The sequence below is a fragment of the Hippocampus guttulatus genome, chromosome 12 (assembly GCF_054856545.1).
Source record: "Hippocampus guttulatus isolate MCC_2025c chromosome 12, RoL_Hgut_1.0, whole genome shotgun sequence".
NCBI lineage: Eukaryota > Metazoa > Chordata > Actinopteri > Syngnathiformes > Syngnathidae > Hippocampus > Hippocampus guttulatus.
The window spans coordinates 7,161,513-7,188,236 of record NC_141272.1 but is presented as its reverse complement, the minus strand read 5'-3'; the positions used below and the strand labels follow the sequence as shown (position 1 = coordinate 7,188,236).

Below are 26,724 nucleotides of genomic sequence, written 5' to 3'. Positions count from 1 at the left end.
ATCATGGCAGGTTACAATAGTCTAACGACATTAGGTAATGCTTTTGTAGGGGTTTACTTCGAAAAGCGAGTCAGCTTTTTGGTGTTCTCTCTGATTAAAAAATACATCTGACGACACACACAGTCACATGTATACAAGGTTTTTGCTAAAATCATTTGCTCGAGTGCATAAGCAAACAAAAAAAGAACATAGAACGACTAGGATTTATGGAATTTACTTTAACTACCAGACCGGATACCCCCGCTGTAAAGACTAAGATGGTATGGTCGAACATGCCGTAAAGTTTCCTTCTGCGTTGTGAGCTTCGTGAACGTGAGTTAGAGCAGTAAGCAGGTAAGATCGATTATACGCTCACAATTATTGACAAATCATTTTTTAATGAGTGGCAGTTAGATGGAATTACATTTAGGAAAGACGCGTTGGATATAATAGTTAAAACAAGGAGCAGAAGTTCAATTTTAGACACGAAGTAGCTGAAAGATGTGATGTGGGCTTACGCAATGTGAGGCTAAAGTCAGGTTTCGCTACCTTAGTTTGCGATGAACACCGGCTTAAACCATGTGGTACGTAGCTGACTAACAGTACTTTGTCACACAAGTGCTTCTATGGCGAATGTGCTTTTTCGTTGCTGTTTGTCCAGAGGGGGCCAAAATAAAGTCCTGCTAGCTAGTTGTCAATATTGTCTTTATGTGTACTTCAGTGTAAAGGGCAGCAGTGATCGAGACGAACGTGTTAACCTTTTCTTGGCACGTTTATTGTTGCCCATACTAATGTTATATTTCATCTTGTGACTTGTGTGGGTGAAATATTTATATGTCCAACCATCGTTCCGTTGAACACGCCGATGTCATTAGCTTTTGAAAGCCCCTTTCATTGGATTGTAATTGGCAAGAAACCCAAGTTTCACATGATGGTGAATAGACACTTTTATGAATTAATCCGTATCATGTATGACTGGTACCGAGTCGAGTCGTGAATCCCTTTGGGCTAATGTGACTTATATGCTTGTGATTTCAGTCAAGTTTCTCAATCACAAAAGTTCTTTTCCAACATCAAATCGTTTCATGAATGAGTTCATTCGCTCATCTGTTAGCAGAAGTACACAGATCGATGAGTTGTGTTGGAGACATGCACCAACTTAATACATTCAGACCAAAAGTGGACTCCAAACTTGTCTATTTGTTATTGTTGTTTTTAACCCCAGAGTGTATTTCCTGGTGTTTCTATGAAATAATTTGGCGCCTGTTAAGTCAGTCTCACACAGTATGCAAGAAAAACTGTAGTGTCTTTCATAGTTTTTTATCCGTTGTCCTGAGCTTGGAAGGAAACGCTCTGCAGCAGAAAGAATCAAATACTAAATAATGTATGAGTTGTAAACACAACTCTGCTAAAATGCCAGGCTGTTATCATCAATCGCTAACAATTCAACTTGAATTTCCCTTCATGTTTTTTTTTCAGCTCAATTTTGTTGACTTCTCACTCACATCGTTTGTTAATGTTTTCCCTAAAATCAGGTTTATGTGGCTTGAGACTAGTATTTTATCAGGTGTGTGTTCACTTATTAAAGCTATTAGGGATGTCGCCATCACGCTTTTTTGGCCCTCGAGTCTTAGTCTTTGGTGTCAAGTATCTGCCTGATCGAATACCTCTGCAATGCATTCATTGGAAATTAAAAGGCTTCATCTGATTTTCCTCAAATTAATATGGAGATATGCAATCATCGATGTGTATACATAATGTTCTATATATTTATACTGTATATATGTACCATTCCACCAAATCAGTGCCAATTGCTTTTTGTAACTCAAAAAGGTCAATTTTTTTTTTAAAAAAGCACTAAATTTGATGATGCACATATTGAACATGTGGGATTTCTCTGTTTGATACGTTTGTCTTTTCTAATGGTAAACAATACATTTACATCATGTCTCTACATAGTTGTCGGGTACGTTCATGACTTCTTTCATCTAGAAACGACACTATTGATTTATGATCTCGGTAAATACCACCTGTGGTGAACAAGATTGCTTGTCACCAAATAAAATTACGCTCATTAAACTTATTTTTGAAGTTATGTTGTTTAGATGCGTCGCAATCGTGAACCTGTCTGTCGCACTCATAGTTCACTCAACTCTTTTACAATGCCATTTTAGTCCCAATCGCACAGAGTGTCAAAAATGTGCTGAAGGTGTTTTGAAGGCAGTGAATGTTGCCAGCATTCGTCAGGGTTCATTCAAGGTCGCAAATTTTTGCAAAATGTTTGCCATGTTCGTTACTTTTATTATTTTTGTTTGATTTTCATTGGGCTGGAACCCATGAATGGCATTTCCCTTTATTTCAAAGGGAAATACGATTTGAGATAAGAGAAAAAAAATCATGCCTCACGATGGAGAAATTTGCAATTTACAGCAGCAAAATTTGAGGGAAGAAAGTTGAAAAACAAACTATTTGCATGGACAAAATAAATTTAAAAATGAACAGTACACAGTACAGAATGCAATATAAGATATAAGCATATCTGCAACTGCATGTATGCTGCATAAGGTGGCTATGGTATTTAAAATGGGTGAGTGGGGGTAAGTCCAGGTTTTCAGGTGCGTCGATTCAGTAGCCTGACAGCAGTCGGCAGGAACGAGCGGCGGTACCTCTCCTTCTTGCGGCGCATGTACTGTATCAATCTCTGGCTGAAGGAGCTTAGTTTTCCCGGGGTTGATCTGGAGGTGATTCTGCAGGCACCAGTCCACGAAGTCCTCCGTCAGTCTCCCATACTCCCGATTATCTCCTTCTGTAATGAGGCTGACGATTGTGGAGTCATCGGAGAACCTCTGAAGGTGGCAGGTTGGAGTGATGTAGCTGCAGTCCAAGGTGTAGAGTGTGAACAGGAATGGAGCCAGGACAGTCCCCTGCGGCGCCCCGGTGCTGCAGAGAAGCTTGTCCGACTCACAGCTCTGTGCCCTCTCATATTGTGGCCGGTTAGTGAGGTCATCTGTAATCCATGATATGAGGTGGTGGTCCACTCCAGCGTGCTGCAGTTCGTCCCCCAGTAGGTTGGGCTGGATGGTGTTGAAGGCACTGGAGAAATCAAAGAACTAAACTACATAAGCAGTTGATGTATGAATGAATGGAAGGTTAAAATGGGTAAGTATTCAAGTGGTCTTCAGGTTTTCTAGCAGGCAAGTTCAGCTGTGTTACTGGGAACAGCCAAAAAAATAAACTTGAAACATGAGCTCAGAGCATGTCTTTTTCCGCTCATTAAAAAAAAAAAAAGACTGATGCTATTCTTGAAGCTGGGCTAGAGATTTCTGTTGATTTCCAGCCAATTTGTTCAATAATGCGTGGACAAAAGCAGCCATTGTATAGAGAAAGTAAAGGGATTGGCCACATCTGTTAACCATCATATTTATCAGTGCAGTTTAACTGGTTCCAGGGGTGGCGTGGCCATTGGGAATTTTGGGGAAATATGTGAATTTTACCGAGCGGCCAGTGTATATCCGGGCCAATCCTGGGCATCATGGCCGGCCAACCCACCTTGACCGCTGAACCTCCCACCTACACCAACCCCGACCGTCAGCGATCGTGTGCGTCGAATTCCCCCTTCTTGCAAATTCTCTTCACTTTTCACAACACAGAGATATGAAATATTGCAAGCACTTTTTGCTACCGATTCCTCCTTTCAAGTAAATTGAAAAATAGTTGAACAATTACTTACTGGCTTCTGATTTCAAAAGTTGCTAGCCATCAATTTCTGATGTATATTTATTTAATCTGAGGTGATCATAGGTTTATATGTGTTGTGCAGATGTGTAAGTGCTGGCATTTTACTCTTGCATCGTCAACCTATATGGGTTATATGGGCCATGTGAGGGTCACCATGACTACGATATGGCCCGTGACAAAAATGAGCTTAACAGCCTTGTTCTAGAACCCCCCCCCCCCCCCCCCCATTTCCCAACTCATCAAACCTATTTGGTATTACCGTAATTCAGGTATGCTCAAAGTTGAAAGTAAAAATAGCTATAATAACTTTGATCATATAATACATTTAGTAATGATTGATCCTAATTAAATCGCCAAAAATGAAAATACCAAATATACACGAGAGCAGAATAGAATATTTTGTTCATTCAGAGCCGAAATGATCCATTAGCGACTTTAAGGTAGCAAGAAATTATAGGGGAATTCATACAATCAGATTGATATTGTCATTTGAGAAATTGTTCAGAAGGTTTTTCTTTCTTTGTCAAGAGGTTGGCAGACATGGACCCTGACACTCACGCAAAAGCCATGGCTGACGAGGACGAGCCTCTTTTCAGCAATCTCGACCTCTTCCTGTTCTCTCTCATCGTTGGGCTTGTCATCTATTGGTTCATGTCCCGCAAAAAGCCTGAACCCATCCCTGAATTCAAGAAGCTTGAAATAATGTGAGTCTCCTTCACCCTTCTTATTTATTTATTTATTTCATTTCATTTCATTTTATTTATTTCCTTAAAAACATTTTGGGAGCATTATCATCAAGTGTGGGGTGGCAAAAAAAAAAAAACATTCAAAAGAACATCCACTGCATTCTTGTTAATGTTTCACAACTGTGATGATGATGACCTGCTCCACTTGTTCATAATGTCATTCCAAAAGTTGTTTCCATGAGTACAGTAGGTTCATAGATGGTTGATTATTGAACTGGTTATACAAACACTGCAAACTGAAATCAAGCAATGGTACCTCAATCGTTTCAACAAGTGACATTAGAATATGAATCATCTTCATTGTTGTGAACACATGCATACTTGTATTGTAACGCGTCTTTATAACATGTTAATAAAGCTTGATAAAATATTAAATGCAATCATTTAAGCCATCTCAGTTGTGAACACTCCAAACATATACTGGAGCAGGGGACAGCTTTAGCCCCCAGGACGTAGTTCAGGGAATCTGGGTCTTGCAAAGGTAGTGGCATTTTACTCTTGCACCGTCAACCTAACTTGGGGTTCGAACCTGTGCCACCACTACGTCACATTCTCACACTTGACCTCCTTCGTATTCATTTAAATCTTACACGTACGACATGAAATTGATGAAAAGCGCTCGATTTCAAAACTTGCCCTTTATCTGGTGATGCTTCTTTTGTTCTCATTTTTTGATTCATAGTGTTCAGTCCAGATAACGCTCCATTTACCAAACAAGACATTATACACTTTAATAGCATTTTGTATAAAGTATATAAAAAAAAATGCAATTCTGTATGAATAAATGTTGGCATCACACCTGACCTTTGAAAAACGTACCTATTTGGTTTATTTATGGACTGACAATAAACAAATGATGCGTTAGCACTGCATTTCCCTTTATGTCCACTGGGTGGCAGAGGTAAATCCCTCCAAGTTAATATTATATAATATATAGTATTTTCAAAATAATTTTGAATATTGTCTATATCACTATAACACTTAGAATTATAAGACCAAGTTTGTTTGGCTGCTTTGAGCATAGACATGTATTTTGGATTGAAAATGAGCACTGGTCTATGGAATACAGTGCAACAGCACTGCATGCATTGAAAGTGTAATGTGTTCATCAGGATCCAAGAATTAAGCAGCAGGGCCTACGTCATCCAACTTCAACATCGTTTTTTTTTTTTTGGGAGGGGGGGGGTTACGTACACTGTATGTCATGAGAGCAGGCTCTCAAGTCCCATAGTTTCCACTGCTCTGTACTACACATCAATAGAGTGGGTGATTTAGGTAATAATAATCTGGTGACACAGCGGGTAACTGATGTCGTAATTGGAGATTATTGCCAACACTGTAAATTGTCGATTTTCATTGATGTTATGGATTAGTTGTCTCAGCAGTAGATGTATTGTAACCACATTGTATACTGACTGACATGTGTAACGTTTTGGCTACAACGCTACAATAAATTCGATCTCCATGGCCATCATCACACTTTTCTTTGGCCATCACCTTCTGAGTCTTGGTACCGTTCTGTGGTGGCGTCACCCAAAAAAAAAATCCATAACAAAATACAGTACAGTATTGGAGTTAATTCCATCAGAGGCACACTGATCTGAAAGTCTGATTAAAATTGATCGATTTTCAGTTCATAGTGGTCATTTTCGGATCCTAAAGGAAATGTGCAAATGGAAGCGCTTTCAGCCTGAGTATGTTGCGAGACCAAAATTGTCTTACTGTGTCATCATGTCTTAAGCTTAAACCTTTAACATGTAGCTTTCATTTCACCCTTCCCGTCTTTGGGTCCGCTTGTTCCCCCTTCATATCCAAGCTTCCCCTTGGTTATTTTCTGCCTACGTGACAACACACGAGGGATGGAGGCTTGCTTTGTTTCCACTGAACTCGAAGTCAACTGGATACGTTTGTCGACCCTCCCCAACCACAACACATATTAGTTAACCACCCCAAAACTATGCTCTCTGTGTGGTTGAGGTTTTGCCACAAAAGCTACTGACTTTGTGTGCGGGTGTTGGTCACCAGAGGAATGACCATCAGGAAGCATTTTGTTCAGTTGATCTGCGGAGGGGAGGAGAGGGGATACAGGAAGGAAGCATAAAAATGACACAAGCCCGAAGATGGTCTGCTGCCCCATTTAAGAGTGTGATGATTAGCTAATTGTTTTGAAGGAGGCGTAGTCTCCATGTATATCCTGCACCTTTTTTTTTTGGCCCTGAAATCATGAGAAAGTTGTGAGCCAAGCTTCTTTTGTGAAGCCTTTCCAAAAGGTGGACGTTGAGGCAAAAGACAAGCAACTCTTTCTTCACCCTGAGTTACCCCCCCCCCCCACCCCATCTTTCCCCTCTCCCTGCTTTTTCTTTTCTTTATGTGCGTCAGATGAGCTCCTCTGCCATTGGGCCTTGTCACAAATGGAATCCTTTTATGATAAATGAGGTTGCCATAGCAATGGCATTCCCCTCTCTCCTCCGGTGATGTGGGGGCGGGGAACAGAAACCTTCCAGTCAGCTCTTTCCCCACTTTTAGTGGTCCACGGAGGAGTGGCTTTGGTTAGTTGACTAGCCAAATCCTGAGAATGGATCTCATAGACTTTTTCTTGCCTAACACCTTTCAGGCCGGAGAGGAAAAGGGGGCGGGCCTGAGGGGGAAGGCTTTTCAGCCTCGGAGTGGTTCAGTGTGTACTGGTGTAAGTCAAAAATGTGGGTCTGCAACTCTGCTACATTTTATGGGAAAGTGAGTTTCCCACCATTGTGTCCAGACACTGACGGGGCTGCAATGTGCATGCTTGATTATGTGAGTATGAGAAACAGACTGAATTCTGAGAGTCGCACAGGAAGAGGCTGAGTTCAGATAACGCTGGAGCTTCTAGGGTGAAAGCAGACCACTCTTGGCAAAGCTTTTTTTAGCGTCTTTCTGGACTGGGCTTGTTTTTGTCTGCTTGTGGCTGCGGAGTGTTGACATCCTGCTATTGAGACGGAGCGTGGCTGTTCACGGTGTGGCGCTGCCTAGCCAGCGGTGATCGTGGCTTTGCTGAGCTACAGGGCCACATGCCATGGGCTGTGTTTTCTCCCTGCCAGAAGACAGGAGAGATGCTGCCGAGAGGTCAGTAACCTGTTTGCTTTCCTCTCTATCAAAGATGGATTTTAACTACAACTAAAAGATGCTCGGTTTGGGGCTCATGGCAGAGTTTGAGGTGCTCTTGAATTTAAGATCAGGAAGTAAATTCCTCATGTGCTGACAATGGAGTCAAATGCGACCCAGCGTTTCCAGTAAGTCATGAGAAAATTATCAAATGTTTTATTATTTTAACCACTAATTGCGGTGTTCGGTTTCCATCAGTAATGAGTCACCAAAAAAAAGAAATAGAAAACATTGCATGTGCAAGCCTGACACTGTCACGCATGATGGGTCAATGTTCTTGATTTACTTAAAAGCAGTAGACGGGCTCACAGAGGTTGTTTGAAAGTGCGCAAAAATACATTGGACAATTAACTTGAAACCTACTCTGTAAAGTTTCAAGTGTGGGGGAGGGGGAGGATTCATTTCCATTTTATTTTGTGACAGAAACACAAGAATGTCAAGGGAGAGAGTGGAGGGCTTGGAAGCGCAGTATTTGAGATGGCTTCTGCACAAAATCTCCGCTCTTCGTACAATGAGTTTCCCCTGAGAGTACTATGTGTTTTTCATGTGCTCAGGTTTGTTGCATTTGGTGCAGACATTTCCAAAACCATCTGATTATGTTCTTAGACTCTGTATTAGGTCTGACAGGAATGCTTGAGCTTGAGGGCAAATGTCTGCTTTTTTTATTTCCATCTGGAGTCATCTTTGCTCCAGAGTACAAGTGTTAACCACGGGAGACTGTTTTATGGCAGATTTGGGCATTGGATTCTCATGCTTGAATTCTAACTGCTTTCTTACGTTTACAGTAGTCTGGAAGCTGTTTTACAGATAAACGACAATTGTACGATAGCTTTATTTATCCTATTGACACCTGAGGAATAAACATCCATAATTACCTACAATGTTTAGATACTTAGATACTTTAGATACTAATCGAGTTCCTCAATGAGATGTTGTTGCAGTTTACCCGATGAATTATTGTATGGGATTGATGATCCAAGATTTTAAGGGGGAGTGAGTATCAAAAGAGGATTTGCACGGCAAACAAGGCAAATGTTTTTGTAGCACTGCAATCCCAAGGGGGAGCGAATAGCTCAGGAAAGCACATGAATGATGTGACTGAAAGAGGAGAGCTTGACCTGTGTGACCATTGAAAGCCTGGCGCTAAAAGGGTGAGCACCTTGACACCCAATGGTTAAATTTCTTTGTCGCGTTTTGGGCACAGACTGCATTCAGTCATCTTATGGTTGAAGCTGAATTAGAAAACATACGTCACTCTAAGAATGCACTGTGAAATTATTACATTGGTACCCGTGTAGCTTTGATTTGTTCACACCCTTTTATCACCTCTTGAATTTGTTCTGGCTCTCATTGACTACGTGGTGAGGGCTGCAGAAATTAGCGATCTCCAAGGACTGTAAATATTCAGTCACAATCAATCACAAAATGTGCTCGAATGTTAGCTGTGGCAAAATGAATAGAAACACATTTTTAAGTGATGGGGTTTTATAAGTTTAATATTTTTGTTTTAAGAATAAAATGTCATCTTCACAGGTCACTGAGCTTATTGTGGCACTGTAATGCAATAAAAAGTCAAGTGTCATGAAAGCCTGATTACAAAAATATGTTTTTCATATCTTCATTTTCCATCCGCTTTAGTCTAACAAGTGAAACATTTTGTCTTCTCCAGAGCCCCCACAACGAGAGAAACAAGTTTCATTGAGAAAATGAAGAAAACAGTAAGTCCTATTATTTCCAACAATTTCACTGTATACTTGTGTTGGTAAAGGTATTGCAAACAATGCAGGAATGTTTTGAAAGTCTTCGCTTGCAGCTCGGTAAACATAGATGTATATTCTGAGACTCCTCTGCTAAGTTTCAGTTGAAAGTAAAACCGTCTGAGTGATATTGAGCCAGAAATGTGTTTATTATTGTGGTGATGGTCTGTAATGGTCTCGAACTGCACCGAGGTCTATTAAATATTTTGGTTAACTTTTTAGCCTCGTATGAAAACCCACAAATAAATATTGCTCTCGTAATAACCTCTTGACAATATGACTCAAAGCTAGAATTATCTTTGTCAAGGTTGATTGATATTTTAAGTCCCCCCCACCCCCCTTCTATTCATTGTCTTTGTGCAGCGCCATTTGGTCACATGCATCTTTTAAATGTGGTTTCAGTATTTGGGTCTTGGCATTCATAGTGTCTCCCACATGTACGGTATTCACACTTGAGAAACCCTTTCTGATCATAAGTCTAAGAACACATGTAAAGTTCAGTACTAAACAGCACTTGTGATGGGCGCATGCATCATTCGTTGGACGAGGATGAAAGGATGTGAATAACGATTAGAAATAGTTCGGTTTGATTTGTGTGGTTTTGCTGCAAATAATTCAGATACAATGACATTAGCGGGGGTGGGGGGCAGGCAAAACTTTGGCCTGTTGGTCTGCATTGTGAATTCTCATCGCAAAGTTGCGCGTCAAGCTGTTAGCACTATTTCACTAGCTTTCTTTTCTGTTCGCCTCAACTTATTTCTTCCCCCTCAGGGAAAGAACATCATTGTGTTCTACGGCTCTCAGACTGGCACAGCAGAGGAGTTTGCCAACAGACTCTCCAAAGACGCTCAGCGTTATGGGATGAAGGGAATGGCTGCAGACCCAGAGGAATATGACATGGTAACTTAAAGCAGTTTGTGCAACATACAGTACATGTAGAGTTTCTTGCTTCCTTTTTTTCCCCTTTTTTTCTTCCTTATTAAATACTGCGCTTCATAACGTTGGAAACTCACATATGTTGCAAGTGCTAAAATTGAAAAGGTCAAATTCAATCAAGTCATTTGTTGATCTGAGCGAGTGACTGCAAAACAATACTACTTATACTTAACACAATAATGACCTCAGACACTCCCAGGAATAATGTGCAACACATCACTTACCTATTTAGAAATTGTATACTTTTGATGCTCAGTGCTGTCTGCGTTCCTGTCATGCTCTTTAGGGCGAACTATCTCGTTTGTCTGAGATCAAAAACTCGCTAGCCATATTCTGCATGGCCACCTATGGAGAAGGAGACCCAACAGATAATGCCCAGGATTTCTATGACTGGCTGCAGGAAAATGATGATGAAGACCTCTCTGGACTGAACTTCACGGTGAGGTTTATGAGAACGCATTTCCGTTCAGTTCGTGTAAATAATGCCAGTATGAAGTGGACTGCCAGTCTCCTTTTAACTCATTCACCCCCAAAGACGTTTTTAAATGTCTTTTCAGACTTGGTCTAGAATTGGCTGGTACTGAATGAGTTAAATGTGGATTTTGTTGGAAGTTTTGGTCTGTGGTCACACACCAAAGTGAATTTACCATCATAAAGGTTTTTCATTCAGTGGCCCATCAAATTTGCCCAACTCTGAAGCTGCTGAATGTTGCCACCATTGTTTCTCTCTGTCTCTAGAGTTGCTGGAGTTTGTAAAGAATTCAAACGATTTCCTACTGAGCGGGGACATTTATTTTTAGCCCATTGAGAGGGATACGTTGGATTTATAGTCACTCTGCAACCGCAATAATTTTGTAAACTCACCATACTGAGTGTTAATTTTGGAATGTTTTGACATTTGTCATCATTGTAGCAATGCATGAGATTCCATGAGATTTCCATAATTTCAATTTCCTTTACATTCCTTCTGAAGTTATTGTATTTTTTTTTCTAATTAATTCACTGGATGTAACAAGACAGGATTTTCCACATGAAAAATATTAGGAGCTGACTCCATGAACACGTTGCGCACGCCTGATTGGACTTCTTTTGTTTCTGCAGGTATTTTCCTTGGGCAACAAGACATATGAGCATTACAATGCCATGGGGAAATATGTGGACAAAAGGCTGGAGGAACTTGGGGCCAAGCGCATCTTTGACCTCGGTTTAGGAGATGATGATGGCAAGTAAGTGATGAAAAAAAATGATACCTTGCTATTTCTGATGTGTGTTATGTATGTTAAGGGTTAGATGCCTGAAATAACATCATGCATCAGTCCTCAGATAAATGCAAGACCAGTTGAAATTTCTTCGACTGTAAATATTTTAACTTGTGCGCTCACCTGGCATTTCTTTGTTCTTCTCTCAGCTTGGAAGAAGACTTTGTCTCGTGGCGAGAGCAGTTTTGGCCAGCTGTCTGTGAGCACTTTGGCGTGGAAGCCTTAGGAGATGACTCAAGGTGCATATCTAGTCTTTGTAATACTTTATATTGTTGCTGTTCTTTTGACTGGACTGTCACAGATAAAATACACCTTATCTTTTGACATAATGTTACACTAGAAGCTAATCTTCTCTCCTGTGTGAATAAAAAATAGGAGGTGTAAATTCAATTTATGTAATGTCTAACTTAAAGTGCTGTTTGGTCACATAGCATACGGCAATATGAGCTGAAGGAGCACACTGACATCAACATGAATAAAGTGTTCACGGGAGAGATTGGCCGTCTGAAGAGTTTTGAGGTCCAGAAACCGTAAGTACTGTAGTAGAGAAATCTGCCTGCAGCAAAGCTTACTGTAGTTCATTGAAAGCTTGCTGCCTCCTAGTGGACTTTTTTAAAAAAAATTTGCACTCTGAAATGTACTCTCTAAACCTCTCTATGGGTATAAATAACCTGAACATTTGCCACTTAAAATGTGTAAAAATTGTTGTGGGTTGAGAGTAAACCGAGAAGAAAATGTAACTTTGAAAATTTGACAATATTATATAATATTATAAGTGATTTTAGATATTCTCTGTCATTACAGTATCAGGCTAAAGTTATGTCCTCTGATTTACAGGCCATATGATTCTAAAAATCCCTTCATGGCCCCAGTCACTGTCAACCGTAAACTCAACAAAGGTGGTCAGAGGCATCTGATGCACCTTGAATTAGATATTTCCGGCTCAAAGATAAGGTGAGTTTGGGGCTTCATGGGGGTGCACTGTTTAAATGAGGCTCATAAAACCGAGTTCCTTCATCCAACATATGGCCAAAGGCTAAGGTGATATTCCGTGATTGCAGATATGAGTCAGGAGACCATGTGGCTGTTTTCCCTACTAACGATGCAGCGTTGGTGAATAAGTTGGGACAAGTCCTTGGTGTGGACCTTGATGTGGTTATCTCTCTCAACAACCTTGATGGTATGACATTGAAAGTGCAAAGTGATTTGACTTAAAGAGCTCCTCCCTTCACTCCGTCATGACATTTCCCCCTGATAGCTGCACTTGCACAATCAGCTCCTTTATCATAGCTGCAAGTGCGTGATATTGGTTATTAATTTATTTATACCATAATAACTGCGACTGATTGATCAGAGAATGATTAATACCAGAGTGATACAGGCTGAGCTGATGGGGTGTGGCCCCATTGACATCTTTTTTTTAATACAATAAAAAGATATACACGTGTATATATTTCCATGTGGCAACTAATGTATACATATCGAATGTTTATCTTTCAGAGGAGTCTAATAAGAAACACCCATTCCCCTGCCCCACAACGTACCGCACAGCTCTAACTCACTACCTCGACATCACACACCCTCCTCGCACCAATGTCCTCTATGAGCTTGCACAATACGCTTCGGACCCTCAAGAACAGGAGAATATGCGCAAGATGGCCTCCTCCTCTGCTCAGGGCAAGGTCAGTGTGCGTGTTAATAGGTGGAGACTGAATAAAATAAAAGCTGTAGTGGGCCCGCAGTGCTTGTTGCTCATCCTTGTAAATGTACATTTTTTGTCATCTGAGGAGAAGAATTCGTACTCAGTCGCAGACATGAGAGTCTGTCTTATCTACGAAAATACAAAGTAATTACAGAGAGCAGGGCTGGATGCAGAACATACTGAAGAGAGTTGATACTCTGGTAGAAAGCTCAACGTACTGACAAATTTCCATTCTGTGAGACATCAAGCCTATATCTAATGCATAGCAACTAAAACAATAAGGAGGAACAGTCAGTCACAACAAATTTACACAACTATTGTATTTTCAGTGTATGTTGCCATTAAATAACTTCACTGAATGTCACTGTTAACAAAGAACGCACCCAACCGATCACTGGGCTATTTGACATACAAGACATTCACACCAGCATACTGTAAATTGTGTAGAAGTCAATAAATAACATTTTTTTGGTACATGTTTTTGGACTACTGAATGCACAAGGACCCACAAAAATTACAGGGAGATCATGCAAAGCCCAACCAGAAAAGGCTAGCAATGTCTCAGATTTGAACTCAGAACCTCTTTGCAGGGGTGTGACAATACATTTCCAGTGTTAGAAAAATGCTGATGGTATTTTTTTTTCCAACCGTAACAAAGTAATTCCACTCTAGTCATTGTCATCAAAAAATTGGAGCATGTCAACATGATCGAGAATCATGACAGATAGCTGCATCCGATTTTCGTAGGTTTTGTCACTAGGGCAGTAGTATTTAGCATCTTTTGTGTTTTTGTTTCTCTTCAGGCGCTCTACCAGAGTTGGGTACTGGAGCCCTGCAGAAACATTCTTGCCATTCTGGAGGACATGCCCTCTTTAAAGCCTCCCATTGACCACCTGTGTGAGCTTCTGCCTCGTCTGCAGGCTCGATATTACTCCATAGCCTCCTCCTCGAAAGTAAGTCTCTCGTCAATAACAACATGAATGCAGGCAGCGCTTTACTTGTATATGCACAAATGGTATTTTCTTTGTTCCCCAGGTTCATCCGAACAGCATCCACATCTGTGCTGTGGTCGTGGAGTACAAGACCAAGACGAACCGTATCAACAAGGGAGTGGCCACAAACTGGCTGAAGAACAAATTGGTCACTGATAACGGCCACAAATCTACTGTTCCCATGTATATCCGCAAGTCTCAGTTCCGCCTACCCTTCAAGGCCAGCGTCCCGGTGATCATGATTGGTCCTGGGACAGGAATCGCTCCCTTCATGGGCTTCATTCAGGAGAGGGGCTGGCTCAAACAGCAAGGTATTCCTCGATGCCTTCTGGCCTTGTTTGGCTAAATTTTCTCAAAGTCAGGCCTCCACAAGGTTAGAATGACAAGTCTGTGTATAAACCCCAATTCCCACGAAGTAGCGACATTGTGTAAAACGTAACTATCAACACAAATTATCTGGGCGCCATGCCCTGCAGTGTGAACATAGCCTGTCTCCCTGCGACATCTAGCTGCCGGGATGAAAACTACATGTAGGTGTAACATTCTGCACCTCACTCTTATTTCCGCGGTCTGCTTTCAATTACGCGGAGAGGGTTGAAATTCTAACAAAGACGAGATATTTAATGTTCAAACTGATAACCCTTTTTTTGGTTTGTTCTCAAATATGCCTGGAACATGCTGCGAAAAGCTAGGACCGGGTTATGTTTAAGTTCTGGGGTTTTTTTTGGCTTTGATGCTTATGTGCATACATTTCTGCAAATTCTATGAATTTTGAGATTATAGTATGGATTGTAGATGATTAAAAAAAACATTCTTGTGAACAACTGAGTTTTCGCGGATCTTCCTTTTATACCCAATTATGACACTCACATGTTTCCAATTAACCTATTCACCTGTGGAATGTTCAAAACATTTTTTTTTAGTTTAGCACTCCTCGACTTACCCAGTCTTTTGCTTCCCCTGTTCCAGCTATTTTTTTAACATGTTGCAAGCATCAAAATCAAAATGAGATTTTTTTTTTTTTTTTTTTGCAAAAACAAAAATGTTCATAATTGTGAACAACACACAGCAACTCACAGCTGATGATGTTGTAGCCTGCCCGCCTAACAAGCCTTTGTGTAAAATTGAGCGTCAAATAAATGACAAGAAGAAATATCACACGCATTGTTGATGTTCTCTCTCTCTCTCTCTCTCCTGTCTGTGTACAGGCAAGGAAGTTGGAGAGACATTGTTGTTCTGTGGCTGCAGACATAAGAATGAAGATTATCTCTACCAGGAGGAGCTAGAGGAGGCTGAGAAGAATGAAGTTCTAACACGGCTTAATGTTGCCTTCTCCCGAGACCAGGAGCAAAAGGTACCATATGAGACACTCCTATCACTTGCTAGTACACATTTTCCTCAAATTATTACGAGATTGTATTTTGACTTTGCAAACAGAATGGAAAGAAATATACTAGCTAAATACTGAAAATATGTCGGACTGCAACAACGAGTCGATATCGATAAAAATCGATATTTAAAAGTGTTGGCAATGAATTTCATTATCAGTTTATTGTGTCGCGTGATTATTAAGTCAGTCACCTGCTGCGTAGGTAATGTTACTCATGCTACATCTCACGTCATGGAGTGCAAGAGTTGAGGTGTCTGGTCAATGCACACTCTTTCTGGGAGTTCTGGGATGTTCTTGGAGCCTGTTTGTGCACTTCTCTGCACCATCGGTTTGAAACAGTGTCCCGTTTGTTAATAAATGGATGGCCATTTAGTTTTTTTTAAATCCAATTCATCAAAAAAAAATTGATAGATTATTAAAATCATCGTTAGTTGCAGCCCTGAAACCATAAATTGTGATTTGTTGTGAATGCGTATTCATGTTCTACGCACTGCAGTTTGTGTGTTCAACCCTTCTCTTTTGATAGTTATCGTGAACCGATATGAGGTTTTCTTATTTGCTTTTTTTGTACATGCCAGGTTTATGTGCAACACCTCATGAAGAAAAATAAGGAAGACATCTGGAAACTCATTCACTCAGAAAATGCCCATATCTACATTTGCGGGTATGTTTTATTCATTGTTTCTTTATGGTCTGAATAATTTACAGATTTTTTTTTTTTGCGTTGTTATTTTTTGCCAGTATTTGTAATTAGAAACAAATAAAAACAGAGAAGTTGCATTTGCATTAAGGTACCGTGCTGTGCTGTGAAAATCCAAAAGCAATTCCATTGAGGTTGGCACAATGTGTGAAACATAAATAAAAACGATACTGTCATTTGCAAATCATGTCCAACCTGTCTTTAATTCAATACACTACAAAGACAAGGTATTTAATTTTCAAACTGATTAACTTTATTGTTTTTAGCCAATAATCATTAACTTTGAATTTTTTTGGGTGCAAGATGAGACAAAAAAAAAGCTGGGATGGGGTCATGTTGTGCTGTTACGTCACCTTTTCAGTAGACATTTGGGGACTGCGGACACTAATTGTTGAGTTATATCTTTTACAATACAATACAATACATGCAGATTTATATAGCGCTTTCACAACAGCGACAGCTGTAACAAAGCGCTTCACAAAACAGTTAACATAAAGTAAAATAATAAACACAACACATAACATAAAACACGGACAGTCGTGCAGTCCTAACCACTTTTCCGTCACACGCTTTGTTTACTGGCGAGAATAGTCACTATTAATGCGCATTGCTGTCCCTTTTTTTTTTTAAACATGGTTTACACTGCTATCTCCTTGTTGATGAACACATGGAAACTTGCGAAGTGACAACCCATGAATACAAAAACAAGTCTAACCAGATGTCTCGACTTTTAGTGATGCAAGGAACATGGCAAAGGATGTGCAGACGGCCTTCTATGAGATAGCAGAAGATGTTGAAGGCATGACCCGCACCCAGGCCACAGACTACATCAAGAAACTGATGACCAAGGGACGTTACTCACAAGACGTGTGGAGTTAAAACTCTCAAACCCGGCCTTCATCTCACTTCTCAAGTGGTTGTTTTTAATTGGTGGCATCTGTTTTTGTTCTTTTTGTTTGTTTGTTTGATTTATTTTTTTTAGGTCTTATTTTATTGTGACTGAATATGAAAATATTTAACAGTCTTTCATTTTCATTCTGGTTCATGAAGTTTAAAGTGGAAGCCCTACCTCTGCTGATTATTGAGTAAAACCAATGCACAGCTTTAGCCTACTACTCATCTGTGACATATGTGTATAACTGGATCTTCAGCACTTGTCCTTCAGCCTCCGAAAGCACTGTGCGGGTCCTCTGTGCTGTTAATTTTAACTGGCTGTAATAAGGGGTAATTAATGTATATCAATCTGGAGGGGTCTTGCTTTCCTCCTCTTTAAACTTCAAATTCTGGTGGTAAAAAAAAAAAAAAGAAAATTTGCGGGTGCAATACAACAAGTGTGCAGGGGTCGGCTGTATATATGTTTCCTTCAGCGATAAATTACAATCAAACATGTTAGAAGATATGAAGATTTTGAGGGAAGTGTTTTAGTTAACTGCCATAAAAATGTAATGCAATGTGCAGCTTTATGTTTTGACAAGGGACCTTTACTGCTTGGTTTAATCAGTAATTAACTTGAAATGCAGGTAGGTCGCAGGTGTCAAACTTTGGTCCCCGAGGGCCATTATCCTGCATGTTTTCCATCTCTCCCTGCTGCAACACACCTGATTGAAATGTTCGGAGGGATGGAAAACATGGAGAAAAGTGGGCCTGTATAACCTGGGTTTGACACCTGTGAGCCAGGTGATGCAAAGGGGATTCTTTACTGTATTCTACTTCATATAGGCATGCAATTTAAAACAAAAGAGAATAGAAAATGTATAGATACAATGTCAAGTGTTACAGAATTGAAAAATCTGGCCTGTAACAGCGTTTGGCTTTATAGTTGTTGTTTTTTTAAATGCATTTGACTGGTTTGTCCAGTGCCAGTAACACTGAAACACATCTGACTATACGTTTTAATGCAACAGATGTATGTTGTCCATTTATGTACCACAATAGGGAAACACTTCTCTCCATACGTGGTCTGTGATTTCCCAACAAATTGTATGTGAAGCATGGATTTGACGAGTAAACAAATGTTGCCATTATGCTAGCCAGCTTGTGTGCAACCTGTGCCTTTTGAACACTGCCTTACATATTGGATTTGTAAACCTTACTTCAATTATTTTACTTTTTCCTTCTGAATGTTTCATGTACTTTAACCAGACCGAGACACTTCGCTGAGTACTGTCACTTTTATCCATTCCTCCTCATGATGAAATTACGCTTGCCTTTTTTATATATATATTAATACAAATTCAATAATTTGTCACCTTGAGTTCTTTATTGCAATCTAACAGTTGCATTTTATCAATTTAAAAAGTGTTGCCTTTGTTCCCAATTTTCTGGACTTTAAGAGTAAAGTTAAGTGTTTCAACGTACTTGTGCAAATAGCGTGTGATACACTACTTGAAATACTCTATCGTCTAAATGTGGTAGGTGTGGTGTAAGTCTTGCACTGTAAGTCAGACATTACTTCGAGATTTTATTTACTCAGAATAAGTGCTCTACAATTGGCTGGCGACCAGTCCAAGGTGTAACCCCGCCTCTTGCACATTGTCAGCTGGGATAGACACCCACGAGCCACAACCCTATTGCGGCTAAGTACTGTACTATACAGTAGAAGATGACTAGATGCAATTTCCCATGCTTATCTAAACAGATAACGTTCCACACAGGTACTTCTGACACTGGGCTCTGACCTTTTGTTGCTGTTCCTTACTCTATGTATTTGACTACACAGAAGTTTAAATTATATTCATATTTTTTAAATTTTATGCACATCGTGCAAAGAAACTGTATACTTTTCTGAATATATTATGCTGAAAATCTTTCAAAAGTGACTATATATTATTATTTATTTGCTGCTGATAGAAAAAAAAGTCTACCTTTTCCTGATTTTACCATGCGTTACTGAATACACTGTAGTCGTTTAGTAGCTAAGATGTTTCAGGAAAAAGGTACACCTGTTGCTGAATGTAACCCTTAATTCACAAATATTAGGCATATTACTTTATTTTTATTATTCTAAAACATCATCTGCTAGGGAGATTCCAAATCAGCGGGAAAAAAATCTTGAAAATTGTACTTGCATGTGGTATTCAAAACTTTGACTCCGCCCACGTGGACACTGAGCGTCTCTTTTTTTGTGTGTTGTTGTATTTCCTTAGTGGTTTTAGTGACGCGCTGTCGTATGATGTCACGCTTACTATTATAAACACTTTAATGAAGATCGAAAATGACAAACTCAACCCTCAAACAGACGGGCAGCTAACGGAACTTTTGGACGGAAATCGTCGAAACGGCCATTCTGGGTGAACAGAGGGTAGTTGAGCCACGGAAGCTCGTCAAACGTGTTCCGATACCCTGAAATGAGGACTTGACGTTTGTTCTGCATGTCTTGCCCATTGGGGTCAAAGGTTGTGGTAAAAAAAACGTCATTCACGAAGAAATGAGTGGGATGGATGCAGTTAGCACATGTCCCCAGCAAAGGGCGCACTCCCTGTATGGTTGAGGTTAGTACAGTACTGTATTTGGGTTTAAGTCAATTGAAAGAGCTTGTAATTTTCGATGTAATTTTTACGTCATTAGACGGTGCATTATTATAGCTGCTAAGGAGAGAGTTTAACAACAAAAAAAAACGGGTGGAGTTTACAGATTGGCTATCCGTGTGGGCGCAAATGTTTAGTTCCACCCCACACGTCGAAATGGACCATGAGCGATGAGGCACGCTAATTCTCTTTAACAATAGATGGCGGTAGAGCAATAGCAATTTGGATATCTGATGCCTTTATGAGGTAGTAGAAGAAGAATATCCATAAGGGAAGTGCAGCAGGAGGTTGGCCTAGCACTCAACCGAGGGGCGTTGTGACACACTTACCGGTTTTTTTTTTAATATATCTCTGGAGAAGCACGACATCGATTTTTAGGCGAGCACCATGGCCACCGGTAAGACTTTCATTCTATATTTGAATGTAATGCGGATCGATTTATTCCATGTGAGTTCAAGATGAAAATAACTTACTAACTGGCTAACTCGCTTGCTCACCGCGAGGCCTAGGGTGGAAACCGTCTACTTCTTGGAGTTGTCGTTTTGAATAGCTGAATGGCGTCGGTTTAAATACTTGTTAACTTTTTTGGCGTACTAGGTCAACTCGTAAGTTTGGCCTCCTTTGTGATTTTCAACCTTCTTATTCCCATAAAATGACAAATGGGCCTGGCAATGGCGTTCTTCGCTAACTTGGCCTGAGGCGCCCGATGGTCTGCATGAATGTCTCTTTGTTTACAACTTAGCCGTTGTCTTCCGTTTAAAGTCAACACGCGTGGATGCGAAGATGCATTATTCTGCAAATACGCAACGCTCCCTTTCAGTCCGCATATTCTATGAATCACCATCGTTTTCAATTTGAAGTTCGTTGCGATTTGATCAACTTCTGATTTCCAAACGTCTGCGTCGATCCAAGGTTTAGTCAGAGCCTCATTTGACCGCCATTTTCACCGGAACAGCGTGATGGAAGGCCTGTTGAGTCGCTGCCCGAGTTGTAACTGGATATCCTTTACAATGATGAACGTTCTGCTCTTCTTTCATGTTGTTTAAATAACATTCAAACATCCCGTTCTTCCAGATTCGGGTTTTGGACAGCATGGTGGCTCACAGAGGTAAATTTACATTGATGCATTTATTTCATGTGAAGGTTTCCAATTTTGAAGGATACTAAATTGTACCTCACAATTGTCTTCCAGTTATGGCTCATTTGGCGGACAGCAGAGTGGACAGGTAAAATCTGCATTTAACCAATGACTATTTGGTATTGGACGTATCCCGAATTGTCTTTCTGATGTGTCCTTGCTCATATGTTACAGAGTTTTGGTCAAGGCCAAGGAAATGGTGCAGGTTCCTTTGGGGGCCAAAGCTATGGTGGTTATGGTGGACAGCAATCTGGAACACAAGGTGTTGTATCATGATTTGTGTGTAAACCTATCGTTGTACAAAGCCAGATAATGACAGGCATTTAAAAAAAAAATTTTTTTGACAGAGGGATATGGCCAGTCTCAGGGAGGCTATGGGCAGCAACAGGGCTATGATAATTATGGACAGGAGTCATCTGGGTGAGCCTTTTAATTATACAAAAGTTGAACAAGGTCTTCTTTGATTGTTTTTCTGTTCAAAATGACTTTGTACATTCGGAGAAATGGCAGACTCCTTTTGTTCACTGACTCCTTTTGTTAACTGACAGTGAGAAGCCATATGGACAACAGGCGTCATATGGTAGTCAAGGACAAAGTGGAGATGGCTTTGGCCAACAAGGATCATACGGTGGCCAGGGACAAAGTGGTGGAAGCGGAAGCGGAAGCGGCGGCGGCGGTGGTTATGGAAGATGGAGTGAAGGTAAAGAAGTAACCATTTGTAGGTTGTTATGTTATCAAAGAGCATCGGATCTTATTTGTCTTTCTCCAAATGTGATAGGGGACAGTGGCGGACAGGGCGGCAGGTTTGGCCGTGACCAAGGAGACCGGTCCGAAGGAGGCGGCGGTTACAGAGGCCGGGGTCGTGGTGGCTACGACCGCGGCGGCTATGACCGAGGTGGCTATGACCGTGGCGGTTATGACCGCAGTGGTGGCTATGACCGTGGTGGAAGAGGAGGACATCCTGGTATGGGGTAAGTTGCGCAGTGCCACTCCCCTTAAGGTACTTCAATATTTTGTAACGTGGTACACAACTTCATCCATCAAACTTGAAATCAACAGTGTGCACTACATTAGACCCGTAAACCTGAATTCTGTGTCAATCTATTACCATAATCTTCACTTGTATACAGGGGGTCCTCGGTTTATGACGGAATTTCTGTTCCTATGTCGACGTAACTGCAGTTTGTACACAAGTTGGAACGCGCCATAATCTATCAATGTTTATGTTCGAAAATTTAAATCTAAATTGCAGGAAGCATTTTTTTGGGGTGGGGGGGGGGGGCACTTTTGGTCCATAAGTAAAAGACAATCAAATGAAAAACGGTAAATACAGTGGTGACTGGTAGTGCCTTTGTCGCATTGTGACATTCTTGCGTTTAACCTTCGAATGTCATTTGTATGAAAAACACTTGTAGGCTATAAATGGAAGTATTGGAAGTATGGGTGCTACATGTGTAGGACTTCTCGTGCCATTTGTCAACATTTTTGTGCCATCTGTAACCTCGAAGTGTCGCATTTTTGGACCGCTTTATCCGAGGCCCTCTGTATTCAATTCACACGCAAAACTGCTGACTTACTCAAAAATACATTTAAGAAAATGGTAAAGCAGTCAGGGTTGTTGCCTTTATGGGGGTGTATGGTAAAACAACTGTCTCAACACTAAAGCTTCAAACAGGAGTTTTATCAAGATGGAAGAAGCCACAATTCCTAACTTGGAAGACAGAGGCTGGGGGAGCGTGTTTCACGTGTTTTAGATTTGGGAATCAATATTTTATTCAGCAAATGTTTATGAATATCAGAAATCAGTAACTTCAGCTGATGGAACTCTGAATAGAACACAAGATGCACACCTAATTCTCTATCTCCTTAGAGAGCCGTGGACTTTTTTTTTCTATTTCTTTTAAAATCTATTTCAGCGAGTCTCGTTTCTGTCAAGGGCCAAGCCGTTTTTGACTCTGCACAAGGTTCCTAGTGGATGTCAGCAGTTTCGTGGTCTATTTTTGTCAGATGGTTGAAGTGCCCAAACTAGAGGGCACAAGTCCGATCAGCAGTAAACTGTCAGCAATTGGGGAGGTGAAAAATGACTATCATTTGTGACCCAGCATGGCAAAATGACTCGCAATGACCCATATTTCAGAAATGAAAAAAAAAAGTCAGCTTTCCAATGATTAGAAAAGAATTATTTTAATTCTTTTTTTACTTTGCCCCATTTGTGTGTCGGCAAAACCAGTCACTTGAATACATGATGCAGGTGTAAGATCTGAACAAATAAATTGCACGGCCAAGGAGCGTTAACGTGCCAATAACTGAAGCCTTTCAAAGGTCCATCGACTCTAGAGAGGAAGTGTGAGTGAAACACTTTGGTCTGTCCTTGTTCTGAGGATCATGTAGCTTTTGAACAAGGAACTCTTGGCTGAAACGCTGCGGTTAGACCTGGAGCGACGTCGTCAGCTGCTTCGCATTCTACAGGTTTCATTCAACTATTGTATTTTTGACAATGGCCAGCATGTGTGTTCTGTTAACATGGATCTACATTTTATACTACAGGTGTTGACAGTGATTGAACTATAACAAGGACCTCAGTTAAAGGATGTCAAAACCGCACTCAGTGGAAGATTGCGTATCAAGCCCTTCTCACCAATTTGGCCTCTGATGTTAAAACACAAATTTGCCTGACTATGCTATTTCAACACCATCTTCTAATTTATTTTTCTTAAAAAAAAAATTCCTCTGAATGGAAAACGGCAACAAGTATGAAATTGGTTAAACTCTTGTGACCAAGCGACGTGTGATAACTGTCTTCACACGTCTGCTTGAGTCCAAACTACCTGGTCATCTATCTGTTCGCTGATAATTGTCAAGGACTAACAACACTCCTCGTGTGAGACATTCCACATAGTCACACACCCTGACAGGAGTGCAAACTGGTGGGATGTAGGGGAGCTTTGAGCTCTCAGTTGGGACAAAGGAAAAGCCATCAATTCTTCAATTTTTCCTCTGCAGAGGTGGTGACCGTGGTGGCTTCAAAAATTTCGGTGGTAAGTGACGAGCATCAGAACTGTGTCGGTGGGGGAGGAAAAAAAAACTTGAGTTAGAACAAAAGGAAAACTGGGGATAAAACAACTCTGAATGCCATCGATATCATGCCAAGACCGCAAGGGATTCGACTGATTTGGATTTCTCTTTAGTCTTCAGATACGGTAACAGACATGGGGCCTGAGATGTAAAATAATGGTAATGGTTGCATGAGGACATCGCTTTATTATTAACGTGGCAGGTGTTCCCGGGATGAAGAGGTAAACTTCCTAGAACTTGAAAACTTGGTGGAGGAAAAAAAGAAAGGGGGGAAAAAACGGAATGAGGCTGTTTGTCGGTGAAAGGTGACTGTGAGCCTACGGTATGAAAACCCCAAACACATCTGTAAACATGGACTTTTGTTAAATTTCTATTTTGTTATACTCTGCTAGGATGTGATTGATATGAAATGAGACAAGATGTTGAAGATCTCTTGCTCATGTGCTCTTCGTCCTCTTACCTGTTTTGCAGGCTCTCGAGACTATGGCTCACGGGATGACTCTGGTAAGTAGCAGACCATGCGTGATCATGTTGACTGTACTCACTAGTTACCAAATATCAAAGTCACGAACAGTATCGGATTGAGTTTTCTTCGAACAAAGAAGCACCGTTCGTTTGAAGATGCTTGTGGTGGCTTCTTTGATCACTACTGATGAATTTGTTTTCATTTTCCCCCATAGGTGGGGATCAGGACAACTCTGACAACAACACCATTTTTGTCCAAGGCCTGGGAGAAGAGGCCACAGTTCAGGAAGTGGGCGACTACTTCAAGCAAATTGGCATTATTAAGGTATTGAGTTGGGTGTTTACCCCGGAGAAACCTACGCTCGCTATCTCAAATGTGTTCCACTGCTGTCTGCGCGGTGTTAAACCACTGATGCTTGAAACACTTAACAAGAAGTGGGGAGCTGGGTTACATATGGCTTCTGGAAATTGTGAACTTTGTCACTTTCAGGTGAACAAGAAGACTGGTCAGCCAATGATCAACCTCTACTCTGACAAGGCCACTGGCCGGCCCAAGGGCGAAGCCACGGTGTCTTTTGATGACCCGCCTTCTGCCAAAGCTGCCATTGACTGGTTTGACGGTAATGGCACTCGCACACAGACCAACGTAGGATTGCATCATTTGGTGTCTTCTAACTGCTCCTGTTTGTCGTCGCAGGCAAAGAATTCAATGGCAAACCCATCAAAGTGTCATTTGCCACCCGCAGAGCTGAGTTCACACAGCGTGGCGGAGGACGAGGTGGCGGAAGAGGAGGTCGGTGGAGGGAGGAAATAAACCTATTTCACACATCCTCCCCCTCCGTGTTAATATGTTCGTTCCCCTTTACGCTTGCAGGCTTCAGAGGTCGCGGAGGTGGTGGTCCTAACTTTGACATGAAGGGCGGAGACTGGCCTTGCCCCAACAGGTTTGTCTGCGATGGACAACAACTATGCGCATCTGATGCCCATCTCAGATTCACTCAGATCCTCCTGCGTTCTGCGTCGTTTTCAGCTCCTGCGGCAACATGAATTTCGCACGGCGACAAGAGTGTAACAAGTGCGGTGCCCCCAAACCTGGAGATGCAGGAGGATTTGGAGGTGCCCGATTGCCTTCTCCCGCAATCCTCATCTGTTCTTTTGGTTCCGTGCATGTACATGTGGAAAGTTGCAACACGTCGCTTGTTTTGCAGACCGTGGAGGCAGAGGTGGTTATGGCGGCGACAGAGGGGGTGGATTCCGCGGCCGCGGAGGATTCCGTGGTGGCGACCGTGGCGGCTATGGCGGTGATCGTGGTGGTGGATATGGAGGGGGATACAAAATGGGAGGAAGGTTGGTATTTCAATTTGATTGTCTTCGACTATCAGAATATCACCTCTGTTAAACACTTAAAAAATAATATTAAACAGCAGTCATCATATTAATGTAAATGAGTGGTAATAATAGATCTGTCTAGATTCAGCTTCCTCTGCCAGCAGAGGGCATCATCCACTTCATTGTTAAGCTTAAGTGGACGACTGAACTGTTTAATATGAAAAGTGACGCATTTTTACAGTATGGTCCGCTGTTTTGAATGTGAACATCGTGTACAAACTTCACGGCATGACAATTGTTAGCTCAAAGAAGATGGCTGTCTGCTTTAAAATAAAGATGCACGGTGCATTTGGATTAATGATGGTTCACACATTGTCAACTTTTTTTTTTTGGTCTGAATCTGTCTTTCAGGGGTGACCGGAGGGATGACCGAAGAGAGCGGCCGTATTAAAAGTGTCGAGCAGATGGGCATCACTGCAGCTACAGAGTCCCCCATAGACAGAGATTTGTCAAAGTGGGATAAAACAGACATTTTTGACTTGTCCCCATTTTTCATCAACTGCTGCAAGTCAAGAATATTATTCACTCTATATGTGAGACAGTTTGTACTATGACAAGGACTCACTGGCTGTGGCATGTGCTCAAATGAATTAGTTTCATTTATTTGTACATCTTTTAATTTCCTGTCCTGGTTGCAGATGTGTGGTAGACTTTGTACCATTGTTTTGTATGAACGGAATAAAATGTTTTACTTTGTTTCTCTTCCCCCAACAAATATTAAACTGATCTTTCGTTTTGTGTTATGTACACTAAATGCTTTAAATTACTTTGAAGAAAATGGAAATCTTAA

The 26,724-nt window shown here is 41.0% G+C and overlaps 2 protein-coding genes across 6 annotated transcripts; both read left to right on the top strand.

The window, feature by feature from the left end:
- The first annotated feature begins 267 nt into the window (after positions 1 to 267).
- On the top strand, positions 268 to 18,588 carry porb (P450 (cytochrome) oxidoreductase b). Of its 4 annotated transcripts, none has more exons than XM_086124618.1 (16): positions 268 to 333; positions 4,246 to 4,421; positions 9,274 to 9,322; positions 10,133 to 10,261; positions 10,584 to 10,736; positions 11,399 to 11,523; positions 11,706 to 11,795; positions 11,988 to 12,086; positions 12,394 to 12,510; positions 12,618 to 12,736; positions 13,057 to 13,238; positions 14,062 to 14,211; positions 14,294 to 14,561; positions 15,459 to 15,604; positions 16,219 to 16,304; positions 17,075 to 18,588. In XM_086124618.1, exons 2-16 carry the CDS (start codon positions 4,258 to 4,260, stop codon positions 17,217 to 17,219), a joined length of 2,022 nt encoding a protein of 673 aa, XP_085980744.1. In that variant the 5' UTR covers positions 268 to 333; positions 4,246 to 4,257; the 3' UTR covers positions 17,220 to 18,588. The 4 variants fall into 4 exon arrangements, with proteins under 4 accessions (XP_085980744.1, XP_085980743.1, XP_085980747.1 ...); XM_086124617.1 differs by lacking the exon at positions 268 to 333 and adding an exon at positions 350 to 563; XM_086124621.1 differs by lacking the exons at positions 268 to 333; positions 4,246 to 4,421 and adding an exon at positions 6,834 to 7,565.
- Positions 18,589 to 20,114: 1,526 nt separating this feature from the next.
- Positions 20,115 to 26,688, top strand: taf15 (TAF15 RNA polymerase II, TATA box binding protein (TBP)-associated factor). Of its 2 annotated transcripts, XM_086125868.1 has the most exons (16): positions 20,115 to 20,264; positions 20,942 to 20,975; positions 21,060 to 21,093; positions 21,180 to 21,267; positions 21,353 to 21,425; positions 21,554 to 21,705; positions 21,784 to 21,976; positions 24,009 to 24,043; positions 24,552 to 24,584; positions 24,761 to 24,870; positions 25,036 to 25,165; positions 25,243 to 25,338; positions 25,420 to 25,489; positions 25,576 to 25,661; positions 25,754 to 25,892; positions 26,286 to 26,688. In XM_086125868.1, exons 1-16 carry the CDS (start codon positions 20,255 to 20,257, stop codon positions 26,323 to 26,325), a joined length of 1,323 nt encoding a protein of 440 aa, XP_085981994.1. In that variant the 5' UTR covers positions 20,115 to 20,254; the 3' UTR covers positions 26,326 to 26,688. The 2 variants fall into 2 exon arrangements, with proteins under 2 accessions (XP_085981994.1, XP_085981995.1); XM_086125869.1 differs by lacking the exon at positions 24,009 to 24,043.
- Positions 26,689 to 26,724: the final 36 nt, after the last annotated feature.